The sequence below is a fragment of the Epinephelus moara genome, chromosome 3 (genome assembly GCF_006386435.1).
Source record: "Epinephelus moara isolate mb chromosome 3, YSFRI_EMoa_1.0, whole genome shotgun sequence".
Taxonomy (NCBI): Eukaryota; Metazoa; Chordata; class Actinopteri; order Perciformes; family Serranidae; genus Epinephelus; species Epinephelus moara.
In genome coordinates this window covers 23,035,876-23,048,651 of record NC_065508.1, presented here as the reverse complement: position 1 = coordinate 23,048,651, position 12,776 = coordinate 23,035,876, and the positions used below count along the sequence as shown (strand labels likewise).

The 12,776-nt window shown below is 40.1% G+C and overlaps 1 protein-coding gene across 2 annotated transcripts in view; it reads right to left on the bottom strand.

Annotated features, from left to right (window-relative positions):
* Positions 1-12,776, bottom strand: part of clip2 (CAP-GLY domain containing linker protein 2) — a 58,235-nt gene that overhangs the window by 24,384 nt on the left and 21,075 nt on the right. For both annotated transcript variants that reach the window (XM_050038708.1, XM_050038719.1), the window contains exons 4-8: positions 8,398-8,522; positions 7,546-7,759; positions 3,916-4,113; positions 3,671-3,774; positions 995-1,055 (exon numbers count right to left, since the gene is read on the bottom strand). In XM_050038708.1, the coding sequence (XP_049894665.1) occupies positions 995-1,055; positions 3,671-3,774; positions 3,916-4,113; positions 7,546-7,759; positions 8,398-8,522 (702 nt within the window). The remainder of the gene's footprint in view (positions 1-994; positions 1,056-3,670; positions 3,775-3,915; positions 4,114-7,545; positions 7,760-8,397; positions 8,523-12,776) is intronic.

Here is a 12,776-nt window from a genome sequence, read left to right as displayed (position 1 = left end):
TTTGAGTGCCACAAGCCGAGTGCCATCTAGTTCCATTATATTGGAGAGAAGGCAGACATCTCTATGACCGATATCTCCAACACTCGGCAACTCACATTTCACCAATCTAGACTGATAAACAGCACTACAGGTGAGAGGAGAAATATGTATTTTTGATTTGGGGGTGAACTGTCCCTTTAATACTGACTACGACAAACAAGGTAGGGAAGTCAGAGATTTGAGAGACGGACTAATGCACTAATGGTTTTTAGTCTTTTTATGGGATTTGTTTCCAACAGCAAGGAATTTTTTTTTCTTATCAACAACTGTGTTTTCTCCACTTCCTTGTGTAAAGATGGCCTCCAGTCAGTGCTGGAACATTATGCTTAGTTATAAAGAAGGCAACAGCTGCTGCTATATTACAGTTTAGAAAAATCTATGTTCTCAAGTAGCAGTCTTGAGCCTCTTCCGAATACTTCAGTCACTATGTTACAGACTGAGCAATCAGACTGTGTTTGTTGGTGTCTCCATTTGGAGGGACAGCCAAGAGCATATTTAAAAATGACCAAATCACAATTACCTTACATTCAGGTGCTTTTTTAAGGGACTGACAGTGTTCTTATCTAATGAATTTCAGACACTGCTGTATCGCTCAAAAATAAGCTGCAAGTGTGCATTGGTTTTAAATCCTTGCATTTTGCTTGACAGTTGCCTTCAGAAATTTGCTGCAACTGAATGCCGCATATAAAACATGTGTATTGCTGGGGTAAGCAGGTCCAAGTCCAGACCATTCTCTCATTAAACCTATTTAAAATGTTTGTATGTTGTCTACAGAAAATGTTTAAAGTGCAAACGAGACATTATGCTCTTCTCTGCATATACAAACCCCTTATAAATCTTCCTTTTACCTTCACAGGGTGCATGATATTAAAGGATACACTGGATTTTAGCATGTGGAAGCACATAATTTCAATTACTGATACTGTTCATAGTTAGTAATTACACTGACAAATACCTCCAGGTCTCCTTTGGTGATGGATTCCTCCTCCACTCTGAACTGGAGGTCCTCCACTTTCCTGTAAAAAGTTGTGTGAGACAGAAAATTAAATAAAATCAGTGGATCATGGACACTTGACTACTTGTACATTAGCACGAGATGATCATGTCTTACCCTCCTCTGTGTGCCAACATGATTACATGAATATATTTCTTAACCTTACACTGTCTTGTAATTTGTCTGTCTTTGTAGAAATCACAACTTTTGTCCCAACAGTCATGAGAGACAATCTAACTTTCAGGAGAAGTTCAACATCTTGGGAAACAGGCTTAACTGCTGGAGCGGGGACGTGTTAGCTTGCCATACAGACTGGGACTGTTTTCAGCTCTGTCCAAAGTGAAAAACAAACCTCATTAACAACTCTAAAACTGTCTTGTTACACAATGTGTCTCATTTGTTTAATCTGTACACAATACTGAAATGTAAAAACCACAATTTATGATTTTAGGGAGAGATATGAGCTGAAACTATTTCTCGACAAACAATAGCTTATCTATCCGCCCAGTGCTTCTCTGCAGCGTCTCTGGCTATAGCACGGGTTGCCTAATTCAGTTTTGGTCTCAGAAAAGGCACAATGGTACCAAAACTGGCAACCTCATTGTGACTAATTGCCATTGCTTTATTCTGTTTATGCATGTTAATAAGTCAGCTTTTTCTTTACTTTGGACAGAGCCAGGCTAGCTCTTTTCCCCTGCGTCCAGCCTTTATGCTAAGCTAACCATGTCCTAACTCCAACTCTGTATAGTACAAGTTTATTTAAGACACAGTCTAGAGACATTTCAATGAAATGAAGCATGTCTGAAGAGACCATGATCAATACTCATATGATGACGTGACTCAATGTGACTCAGAACAAAACAGAAGAACACTTCACACACCCATTTCATGAGACAGGTCCGTAGGAGAGGGATGACTAGATCAAAAGTTGCAAATAAACTCCTGCACACTGTCTCACTTGCAAAAAATACATTTATATTGGACGTCTCGTAGCTGGATTCTCAACAGGCAAATGGTTTGTAATAATCAGAGGCCATCTATAAATAAGGAGAAGCTGTAAGACTGCAAATAATCACATTCCCCGTTTTGGTCAGATGTTTCGGTTCTAAGATTTTGCTGCAGAGTGACCGCTCCTCACTTTCACACTGCTCTCTGGTACAGGCAGCTGCCCACCCAGACCCAGGGTGAGTCTGAGTGAGATGGAGGCAGGCTCCAAGATAACGTTATCTTCTGCTTAGAGGAGATGAATTTACAGCTCACAGCAACTCAATACAACACAGTCTCTGGCTTTTGTTTGATACCTAGTGTAGCACATTTCCAACCTGTCGTTAGCGTAGTTAGCATGTGTTAGCTCGGAGGGCTTACTTGGCCAGTTTGCTCTATTACTTGAATGTCGCTGTCGCCCTGAACGCCCTGCTCATCTCTGTTCAAACTTTCAAACTCCATATGGAACTGAAGTCAATCTGAGTTGGGTACAGCCTTAGAGCTAAATGTAGCCCAATATGCAATATTACATTAAATAGGTAGATTCATACAAAATGAATGCTGAAAGCCCCAAAAGCTAAACTGCATTCTCAAAAAGATAGATTCACATGGCAAGTGAAAAATCAGCATCAATAAATAAATAAATAAATAGAAACCTTCATAATAAATACACCAGGGACAATTCTGATGGGCAAACACTATATCAATGTAAACATGCTGTATGTTAAGTAACAATAATGAAATTTATGTCTATCAAGACTGCATAAATCAAATTATGTAACTCTATAACATCACTTTTCTTGTGCTACTTTCAGTCGCCTTTCCCAAGTATTTAAACCTTTGAACCCTGAGCTTATTATTGCGCTTTCTTTTAAAAAAAAAACATGGAAAAAAGGTAATGAGCAATTTGGTGAGAATGTCCCACAAATTGCAAAAAAAAAATTACAATAGATTTAGTAAATTAGTATAGAAAACAGGAAAAAAATAGCAATGGAAAAATTATATTTATAATTATTATTATTAAATATTTAGAATTATGGTACAGAATTCTTATAATTTTAAAGCACTTTTTTTAGGTTATTTCCTTGTTTGTTTGTTTTACTGATTTTATTGTTTTTAATATTCTCTTTTTACTAATTTCTTGCAAATTTTTTGGGGTCATTTCTTCTTGTGTTGCCTTCTCCCCATGTTTTTGAAAGAAATCAAGCCAATTTGCCGTCAGGTTTCGAAGGGTTAATAGGTGACGTTTGTTAGTGAACCTATCATAGCGTGCAAAATAAATAAATAAAAATAATACTAATAATGATGAATGTACTTAGAATGCTCAAAAATGCTAACTTCAATAGACATCAAGGCCTCAAAAAATGATAAATAAATGATTTAAGCTGCATATATAATAATGGGGATTGTCATATAGTAAAGAGATGTTTGGTATTTATATCTTCCTGTTGCACATGTGGAATGTGATTGGTTGCAGACTTAGAGCCAATCCCTACTTAAGATGGTTTCTCAATGTTACAAACATTTTTCCTGATGAACGTCCAGCACCAAAATGTCACAAATAAACATATTTTTTTGCGAGTTATAACACAGAACAAGTAGGATTTTAGATTTAAGTCGTAGGGAGTGAAAGTAGCATGACTCTGATGATACCTTTTCTCCTCTTCGAGCTGATTGGCCAGCTCCAGTTTATCTTTCTGTGCGCCGGCCAACATGGCTTTGACTTGCTGGAGGGTGCTCTCATTCTCTGTTACATACTGTGGATCGTCAGGAGAAAGGCGTTTGTGAGACAGACAACAGATTGTTGTTGCATAAGTCACAGGGCAGATTGGTTTATGCTGAAACACCAAAAGACATGTTTAGACTTTTAGACTTAAGACACCGTGTCTGTCTCGTACCTGCACGTGCTGCGCCTTGAGCACGTTCAGCTCCTTCTCCACCTCACAGATGTGGCTGGTGGCCTTGGCCATCTCTGCTCGCTCCAAGTCCCTCTCAACCAGCAGCTGCTCGATGTGCTGCTGCTTCTCCTTCAGGGCTTCCTGGAGCGCAGTGGTGCCTGAAATCTTGCGGGCGTAGCGCGAAGATGTCTCCGTCAGCTGAAAATGATAAAGGACATAAAACATAAGGAAAGTTTAGGCAAAGGAAATAATGTGGGGGAACAAAGAGGAAGTGGGTAGAGAGGTTGGAAAAAAGAGCGACAGGGGAAATCAAAGTGTTAGGAGAGACTCTGATGAGGTAGGAATGAGGACAGATTAGACTTTATCATTTAGAAATATTGGACACATTTTAATCAGCTTCACACATTCCTCTCAGATCATATCTGGTTAAGGTTGAAATGCTTTTCTCTGACATCAACCTTTAGCTCACTGAGATCATATTATAATTATTTAATGATCACGGGAAAACAGTCTGTGATCTCCACGTAAAAGGCTTTGCTTTCTTGTGCTCTCCTGGCACTATTTCATGATTATGAGAAAACATACAGCTTCATGATCAAAAACATCATGTAATAGCTGTTTAGTGAACCTGACATGACGACTGCTTTCATGTATCACAGATCAATCATTTCAAGTTCACCAAAAGCTTGTTATCCTGCTGAAAACAAGATGTGTTACAAAGAAATTCATAAATTTCACCATCCTGAGATACAAGAAAATACAAATACACCCAGCCTTCTGTATGAGCAGCTCTGCCTCCCAGACAAAAGGAAGACCTCCAGTTAACCCTGAAGAGAACTTTATAAGAATATTTTCGATCATATTGGCAACATGAGTAGGTTTAAAAACCACTGGTCTGTTTTTTTTTCCCTTTTCATCCTCTCAGGGAATATTTGGGTGCAATGATTATGAAGAAATATCGTTTTGGCCATTGTCTTCATAATGACGGGATCGCAGGTCGTTTAGCACGGGATATTTCTCAACCTCAACGAGTTTCTCATCATCCTTATTTCATCACACATGAATCGCAGCAACAGAGCTCCCTTTTTATGCATCATGGTGAGGAGAGGAGTGGAGCTGCCATAGGAGCAGAGAAGAAGAGCTGCTACGGGAGCTGGTGTGTACAAGCGGACAGCGAGTGGGGGAAAAATGGATTTAATTCCAGGGGTGGCGAGGCTGGAAATAGGACACTGGGGTAAAGTGCCACGGGGCAGCGCGTCCAGGAGCACCGACATGTGTCTGGCTGCTGCTGATGTGTGGTGGTACATTGAAAGTAATAGTGGCGTATTTTCTTAGGTGTGGCATTCACTGCCAGTGTGTTTTAGCCTTTAGAAAACTTTTCTTTAAGGTATAAAGTAGGCCCAAATCTCAGCATCTAATTCATTTCTGTTAAGAAAACTAAATTGAAGTGTTATTTTTAAAGCTTCGACCTTCATTTAAGATATAAACTTCACATAAAAATCTCTCAGGATGAGGGCACAGTGAAGACCTGAACATAAGCTCTATTCACAGTCTTCAGTCTTCACTAAACAGCCTCGTCCTGAGTTAGAAAAGTACGCAGTTATAACAACCAAAGATCTAACAGAACAATGGCCAAGAGTCAAGAAGAAGAGAACAGTGAGTTTGTCAAAAAAGGAGCCTATTAAGGATGATTATAAAAAAAAAACCCTGATACAGACGGATATTAAAAGTTGCAAAAAATATCAGGAAAACTCATCCAGTCATTCAGTCTGTCTCTTTATTATACTCTGCTTCTTTTTGATGCTTCTTTATATTGCTTTGTATTTTTTTTTCTACTGATGCTTCCTGTTCGCATCATCCCTTTGCTGCTGTAATGTTGAAAATTTCTCCGCTGTGGGACGAATAGAGGATTATCTTATCTTGTTGCATACACTAATTGGATTAATCGTACAATTCATCAGTTGTTCTGTTGCCGTTGAATATAAAATACAATATCCATAAAATATGGCCCTTACTGCTTTAGATGACACCTCATCTAAAGCAGTAGAGGTGCTTACATCCTGAAAGATGCAACATTTCGTTTGACCACTAGAGGGTGCTCTATGAAAGGATTCTATTAAGGATTCTTGTTTTACAGTAGAACAATACTGAGAAATGAGTTTTCTTCAACAAGGACATCCTGGTTAAAAGCCGAAGACATTCTTAGTGATAATGTAACTGTAGGAGCCATTTTATTTCTATTGATATTTGGGGACTGAATCCCATATCCTGAAGTTAATGTTTTCCTTCTATTTTTGTAAGTACTCTTATCTTAAGCCTTGACTCACCTACGGATTTGGGAAAATTAGGATGATGTTGCAGCTGTGTCATCAGTTAGTCAGCACAGGAGGACGCCAGCACACTATTTTTCAACCGCTTTGTTTTTTTACGCTTGTTTTTTTTTAATCATCAGACTGGACTGTGGAAATAAATAATGCAACACATCACTCTAATCTGTCTAATTTACGTGGAAAATGTGCTTGAATCTCTGCCGGGCATCTATATGTAGAAACTGGAAGCCACCACAGTGTACGTACATTAAAGAAATCATTATCATGTCACAAATAACCTTTTTGTTTTTTTGTCTGCATCATTTCTGATACAGTGACTTTGATGAAACAGCTGAGACGCTCAGAGGCTCAATCGGCCTCAACATAATGTCAAATACATGGTTACTGGATGTCACAAAGGTCATGAATTCTTGCTTTTGTGAACGCAGCAACGACTGCCTGAAGTCATTTATACTTCGGATGTTATTAATATTACAGAGCCTACTTTCCTACCATTTAACGACACAGACTGTGGTACACCAAAGATCTTTAGGAATGACAGTGAGTCAGAGGATTCTGTGCAGCGTGATCCGCTTGATAATTCAGACTGGCTGCTCTCAGCGCTGTCGGACACTGCTGCCAACAATTAAGGAAAGTAAAGGGGAGACTTCTCCATCTGAGATCTGGCCTCCAACCAGGAGCTAAAAATCAATGTGAGATATCCTGATGTCCCATTCCTTTTAGTTTGTAGCCAGCCTCTCCTGAGGTTATTCGTCTTAAAGACACGACGTGTTGGAACGAGATACTCGAGCTCTCTGTCAGCTGCTGCAACAAAATGCAAAGTCAGTGAATCAGAGCTTCACGCTGCACAGCAGCAACATGCAAATTATTAACTGCTCAGCAGATAAGCGGGCAACTCAACACAATGAGCCAATTCATCACCCCGCTGTTTGAATTTGGAGACAGAATATTTCACAACGAGAGAAGCCATGAGAAAAAGGTAATTATCAGTACAAAAAAAAAACATCGGTGCATCCCTAATTTAATGGCATTGCACCTTGTAACTCTGGTTTTAAAAAGCACTATAGACCAAAATGTTACTTACCAACTTATTTACTTTCAAGAAATAATTTTGGGGAGAATGCCTATTCACTTTCTTGCCAAGAGTTAGATGAGAAGACTGATGCTACCTTCATGTCTTGTCCAACTCTCTGCAAGAAAGCGATTGCTTCCCAAAGACTTCCTTTAAAGAGCACATCACTCTGCATGAGCCGCCGCTCTGCTCTCAGTGTGTATCTGAGGCACGCTGCCGTCATCTTACCAGTCCAGTTCGGCTCGGTCGTCCGCCCACGGAGGAGGCCACCGAGCTGACTGAACTGATGGAGGAGCTGCTGGGGCTGTGGGCCAGAGAGGAAACCCCCATGGCCATCCGCTTGCTCTTCTTAGCCTTGGCAGGGCTGGTGGAGGGGAAGCCGATGCGGATCACCTTGTGGATCGGAGCAAACAGGCCGAACTTGGGAAGACACTGAAAGTATCTGAGGAAGAGAGGGAAAGAGACGTTTAGAGTTATGTTTAGCACAGAGCTGCTTTACAATTATGTTACCAATACAGGAGTCTGAATGATTTTTTGATGATGAATGATTTGGCCTTTTGTTATTCTTATGTGCTTTTTATACAAACTTGAACAAATAAACTTTGAATCCCAAACTTATTGGGAGAGAAGGTCACAAACAAAACCAAATGTTGGAACAAATCTTTCGTAATAACAAATAAATGTGTAGTCCGTCTTATCTGGACTTTCTTCTTTAAAGTTCAAGTAATACTTCAAAATGTCTGCACCCAAATTTCACCCATTTTAAATAGTTTTCCATTGTTGGAGGGAGAAAAATGTGCTGTGCTGTGAAAAATGTAATATGCTTATCATAAATATGATAAATGTAAAAAATATGAAGCATAAAAACACGCCTGACCAACGAGTACAGACCGGCTCTGGGCTAGTGGGTCAGTCAGTGTAATTTAATGGACAAACAGATGAAGGAACAAAGAACAAACAACTGAACAGATGGAGCCACAGTCTTCCTCTCAATTTCCCTTTAGGGGAAAAGCAAAGGAATTTGGGGAGCTTGAAGCATATATAATGTGTATGTGTATGTGTGTGTGTGTGTGTGTATACCTTGTACCAGCCACGGCACCATCATTCTTCCCCAAGGGCTCATCCAGCTCGACACCACACCATTCACCCTTGGCGAAGTCTGTCTCTCCCATGTAGCGTATGACTCCCATTTTAGAGCCTCCCACCTGCGACAGAGAGGGAAAAAAAACAACATTCAGAAAAATGTTAAATGCATTTCAGGAAGTGGTTGTGAAAGAATAACCACAGCTGGTTTTATTGATTATTAGTCCTTATAAATCTTAATATACCATCATCAAACGAGGTAGGGTTTATTTGGGATACAAACACGGTCAAACACATAGCTTGACATTCTGATAAATACGCCTATGTGTTTTCTGGAGAAGAGTTAGATGAGAGGATCAATACCACTCTGATAACTGTGCAGTTATGAGGAATGGAGCTATAGCCAGCAGCTGTTTAGCTTAGCTTAGCACAAAGACTGGAAACAGCTGGCCTGGCTCTGTCACACTTGCTGATAGACTAGATATTAGCAAGTTAGCTTGCTAAGTAGGTAGGCCATGCTAACAAGTGAGCTTGCCAATAGGCTAAAATTTTGTGTCATGCATAACCTACCTACTTAGTAAGCTAACTCGCTAAAATTTCAGCCTACTGGCAAGCTTACTTGTTAGCATAGTTAACTTAGTTATCAAACTAACTCACTAACATTTCAGCCGAGTTAGTATGATTAAACAGAATCCTCAGTAACACTGAACAAAGACCATGTAAGCTACTGCAAGGTTAGCGAGTTAGCTTGCTAACTACTATGCTAAAGAGTACACTTGCTGATAGACTAGCATATTGGCGAGTTAGCTTCCTAACTACTATGCTAAAGAGTACACTTGCTTATAGACTAGCATATTAGCGAGTTAGCTTGCTAACTACTATGCTAAAGAGTACACTTGCTGATAGACTAGCATATTAGCGAGTTAGCTTGCTAAGTAGGTATGTTTTGCTAACAAGTAAGCCTGCCACTAGGGTAAAATGTTATGTCATACATAACCTACCTACTTAGTAAGCTAACTTGCTAACATTTTAGCCTATTGGCAAGCTTCCTTGTTAGCACAGCGTACCTAATCAACAAACTAACTCGCTAACATTTTAGCCTATTGACAAGCGTACTTGTTAGCGTAGCCTACCTACTTAGCAAGCTAACTTTTTAACATTTTAGCCTATTGACAAGCTTACTTATAAGCACAGTCTACCTACTTAGCAAGCTAACTCGCTAACCCTGCAGTAGAATACAAGGTTGATGCAGTTCCTTGTCCACTTATTAACTTTTCCCAAGCCTCCAGGAACAGCGGCGATTTGACATAGTGGCCAAATCGTGGAATTACAGCTTCTGAGTCTGTGGTGTGATGCCATTGGGCCCAAAAAAAATAGAGGTACATTGTGAAAGAGACGTTGAGAAGAGTCAAATGATTGAATATTTTTCATTCAAGTTAGTGAAGGGCTAAACCGGAAGTTAGTCACTTGGCAGGAGAAAGTCTCTCATGAGCTTACTCTTTGGGTAATTCTAAGGTCTAGGTAATTTTATACCCAGGAAGTCAAACTTCTTTGGCATCATGCACCACTGAGCAACTTTAACAGGACTGGACAGGGCCTGACCTCCAACGCTATATCCAGCTCTCTGTATACATCCACGACTTCTATTAGTATCATACACACTCAGAGGTTCACTATACAGAAGCAAATATTGGGATTTCAAACACTTCTGTTGCCCTACAAACACAGAGAGCCATGACTACAGTTGAAAACTCTTTAGATTTTAAGAAATGTGATTTCCACTCATAAGGGAAAATCATCTACTCTCTGACATATTTAGGGTGCCACGTCTGACAGCTCTGTGCATCCCAGTCGGGAAGACCGGTTTCCTGCTCGGAAGACAGTCTAAAATTTGCACACACTCTTACTGAGGTCGGCCAACATGCCAAGTACAGCTGCTGATGTGACTCACACATGGTGACCACGTGCATGAGACACAAAAACTCTCATCTCACCCTTTACAACTTCCTAAAACGTCTGAGAGAAACACTCAGCATAACAGAAATATGATACCAAACCAAGGACAACACACTATCAATAAATCATCAACCAACCTATCACCTCATTGGGTTTTCTCTAACTACATTACTGTAATCCCATTCCCGGGCTGTTGCCAAATTAACATGTACAGAATGTACAGAATGTGGGAAAGTGAAAGGAGCATGGCAGATGTTTCAGCGCTACATCTGCTATTTGTTTTTACAATAAACATCTAATAATTTTAAACATTCATTTAAGAACCATAAACTTAAAAAAGTCCCATGTGTAAAAACATATTCACTACTGGATTAAGTAGCTAAAGGAAGTGAAGACAAGGACAAACAAAAAAAGGGTGCAGTGAGTCACACTTCATCTTTCTATTGTCAAATTATTATTCCACTTCTCTGACTCTGTCCTTCTCCTGAATCACAGAGGCCAAAGAAGAGAATGTGGCACGAAACACTGTGGTGTCACAAGACATTAAACTGAGGTGGTCTGATGTCAGCATGACTGTGTGATGTCTCAGTGACTCAGTGTCAAAGTGCCAGCAGTGCTAAGGCAGCCACTCAGCAGGAGGCTCCGTCTTGGCTCCTGTTACTGCCAATCTCATGTTAGAGCTGGACTCCAAAGGTGGTCAAGACGAGAGCTAAATCTGTCTGGAGAGCTGGAATCAGAGAATTTTGACTCATGCAAAAGTGTGCCTGTGCCTTATGACTTCTGTGTGTGTGGACTGGGGGGTGTCTGGTGTGTGTGCTCATACGTGTAAGGCTACATTATGGAAGCGATGGACCATTTTCTAATTAGGGAATTATAATCGACCCTTCACTAAGTCCTGCCCCCGGACGCAGACTGGCCAATCATAACGTAGCATCAGGCCGGCTCAGACCAGGGTCCTTCAACAACACAGCTGTGCTCCATTGACTCTAATGCAATCGTTTCAGACTTCCTTCATTTTCAGGCAGGTTTAGTGGATTTGGAGCTAAATGTTGTGCCTGGGGCACGTCGTGTATTAATAATACTCGTTACCTGGAGAGGTTGGAAAAAGATATACGTTTCTTCCCTGTTCCAAAACCAAAATCAAACCCTGAAAAGTGTAGGGTTAGCTAGCTAGCTACTGAAGATATAGCCTACTGAATGTATACACATGCTGCTTTTGCTTTTTAATGATTATAACAGGTAAAAAAATCTATATCCTTCAAACACAGACTGTAGACCCCTCTGTCTGCTTCTCTCTGGAATCACTCTTTCATTTTTCCAAAAATATGATAATATTTCTTCAGGGAGTGCAGTTAGTTACAGTGTGGGCTCCATGTTTACACCTACAGCTTGTCGGACCATCACAAAGGGGCGGGGCTTAGCGAAAGGTCAATTAGATTATTCATAAAGATGCACTTCTTGTTATTGTGACGTTTTGGATGTATTGTGTAGTTAATGATCAAACCTTTGCACCTGGAAGACATTTGGTCATTGCCTTGTGGTCACTTGTATCAGGATTATAGATATTTTGCTGAATAATCATCAGCCAAATTCAATTAAAAACTATATTTATATCTAAAGTGCTGTGTGCCATATCTGCTGTTATTGGAAAAAACGAGAACTTCCTTATAAAGTGCTCAAAAGGCATGAAAATGTACTATTTTCTTGGTCAAGCCTTCCCCTTAGCACTACGAGACACAAGAATCAAAGGCCTGGCCGTGATGTCATCATGTTGAAAAATGTGAGACGTGTTTTGAATGAAGTTATTGTAACGACAACGTATCAGAGAGTAAAATCTTGGGTGGTTGTTAAGCATTTACACGGCTCATGCTGCATGAAATCAGATTTGAAATTAGGACATGATAACATTTTAATTTCTCTTTTATCCTGTTTAATAAAACCATTTAGACTCCATGCACACCCAACTGATGCTATTACAACTGTGTTATGTCTGTATTAAGGGACAGTTTCATCAACTAAAGCCATGTGAGTGGCTTTAATACTATCCAAATAAACACCTCGTTGAAAGAGAACCGCCTTTCAACATCTACCAAACTCTCCAGCAGAGGAGCAGCCTCTGGTTAAATACTAAAGCGAGCAGAGGGGAGGCAGCTCTGTGCTTCCTGTGGGTGCTCAGACATCAAAAGGTGCCAAGGCAAATCATGTGTTTGGCCTCTGAGGTTGTCTCTCTTTTGGGAAACATTTCTGCAGTTCATTCTTTGAAATATTCTGAGTAACGTTCTGTTTAGGCAAGCTCTAGATGGCAACATCGACAAAGTCTGACCTTAGGTCAAGATTACTCCTCTGCAAAAGGACGGGGCGCTGTTTAAGTGCCAAAGATGCCTCCAGTTCAAGTAAATGTGTGTGAAAACAGTGTCCTA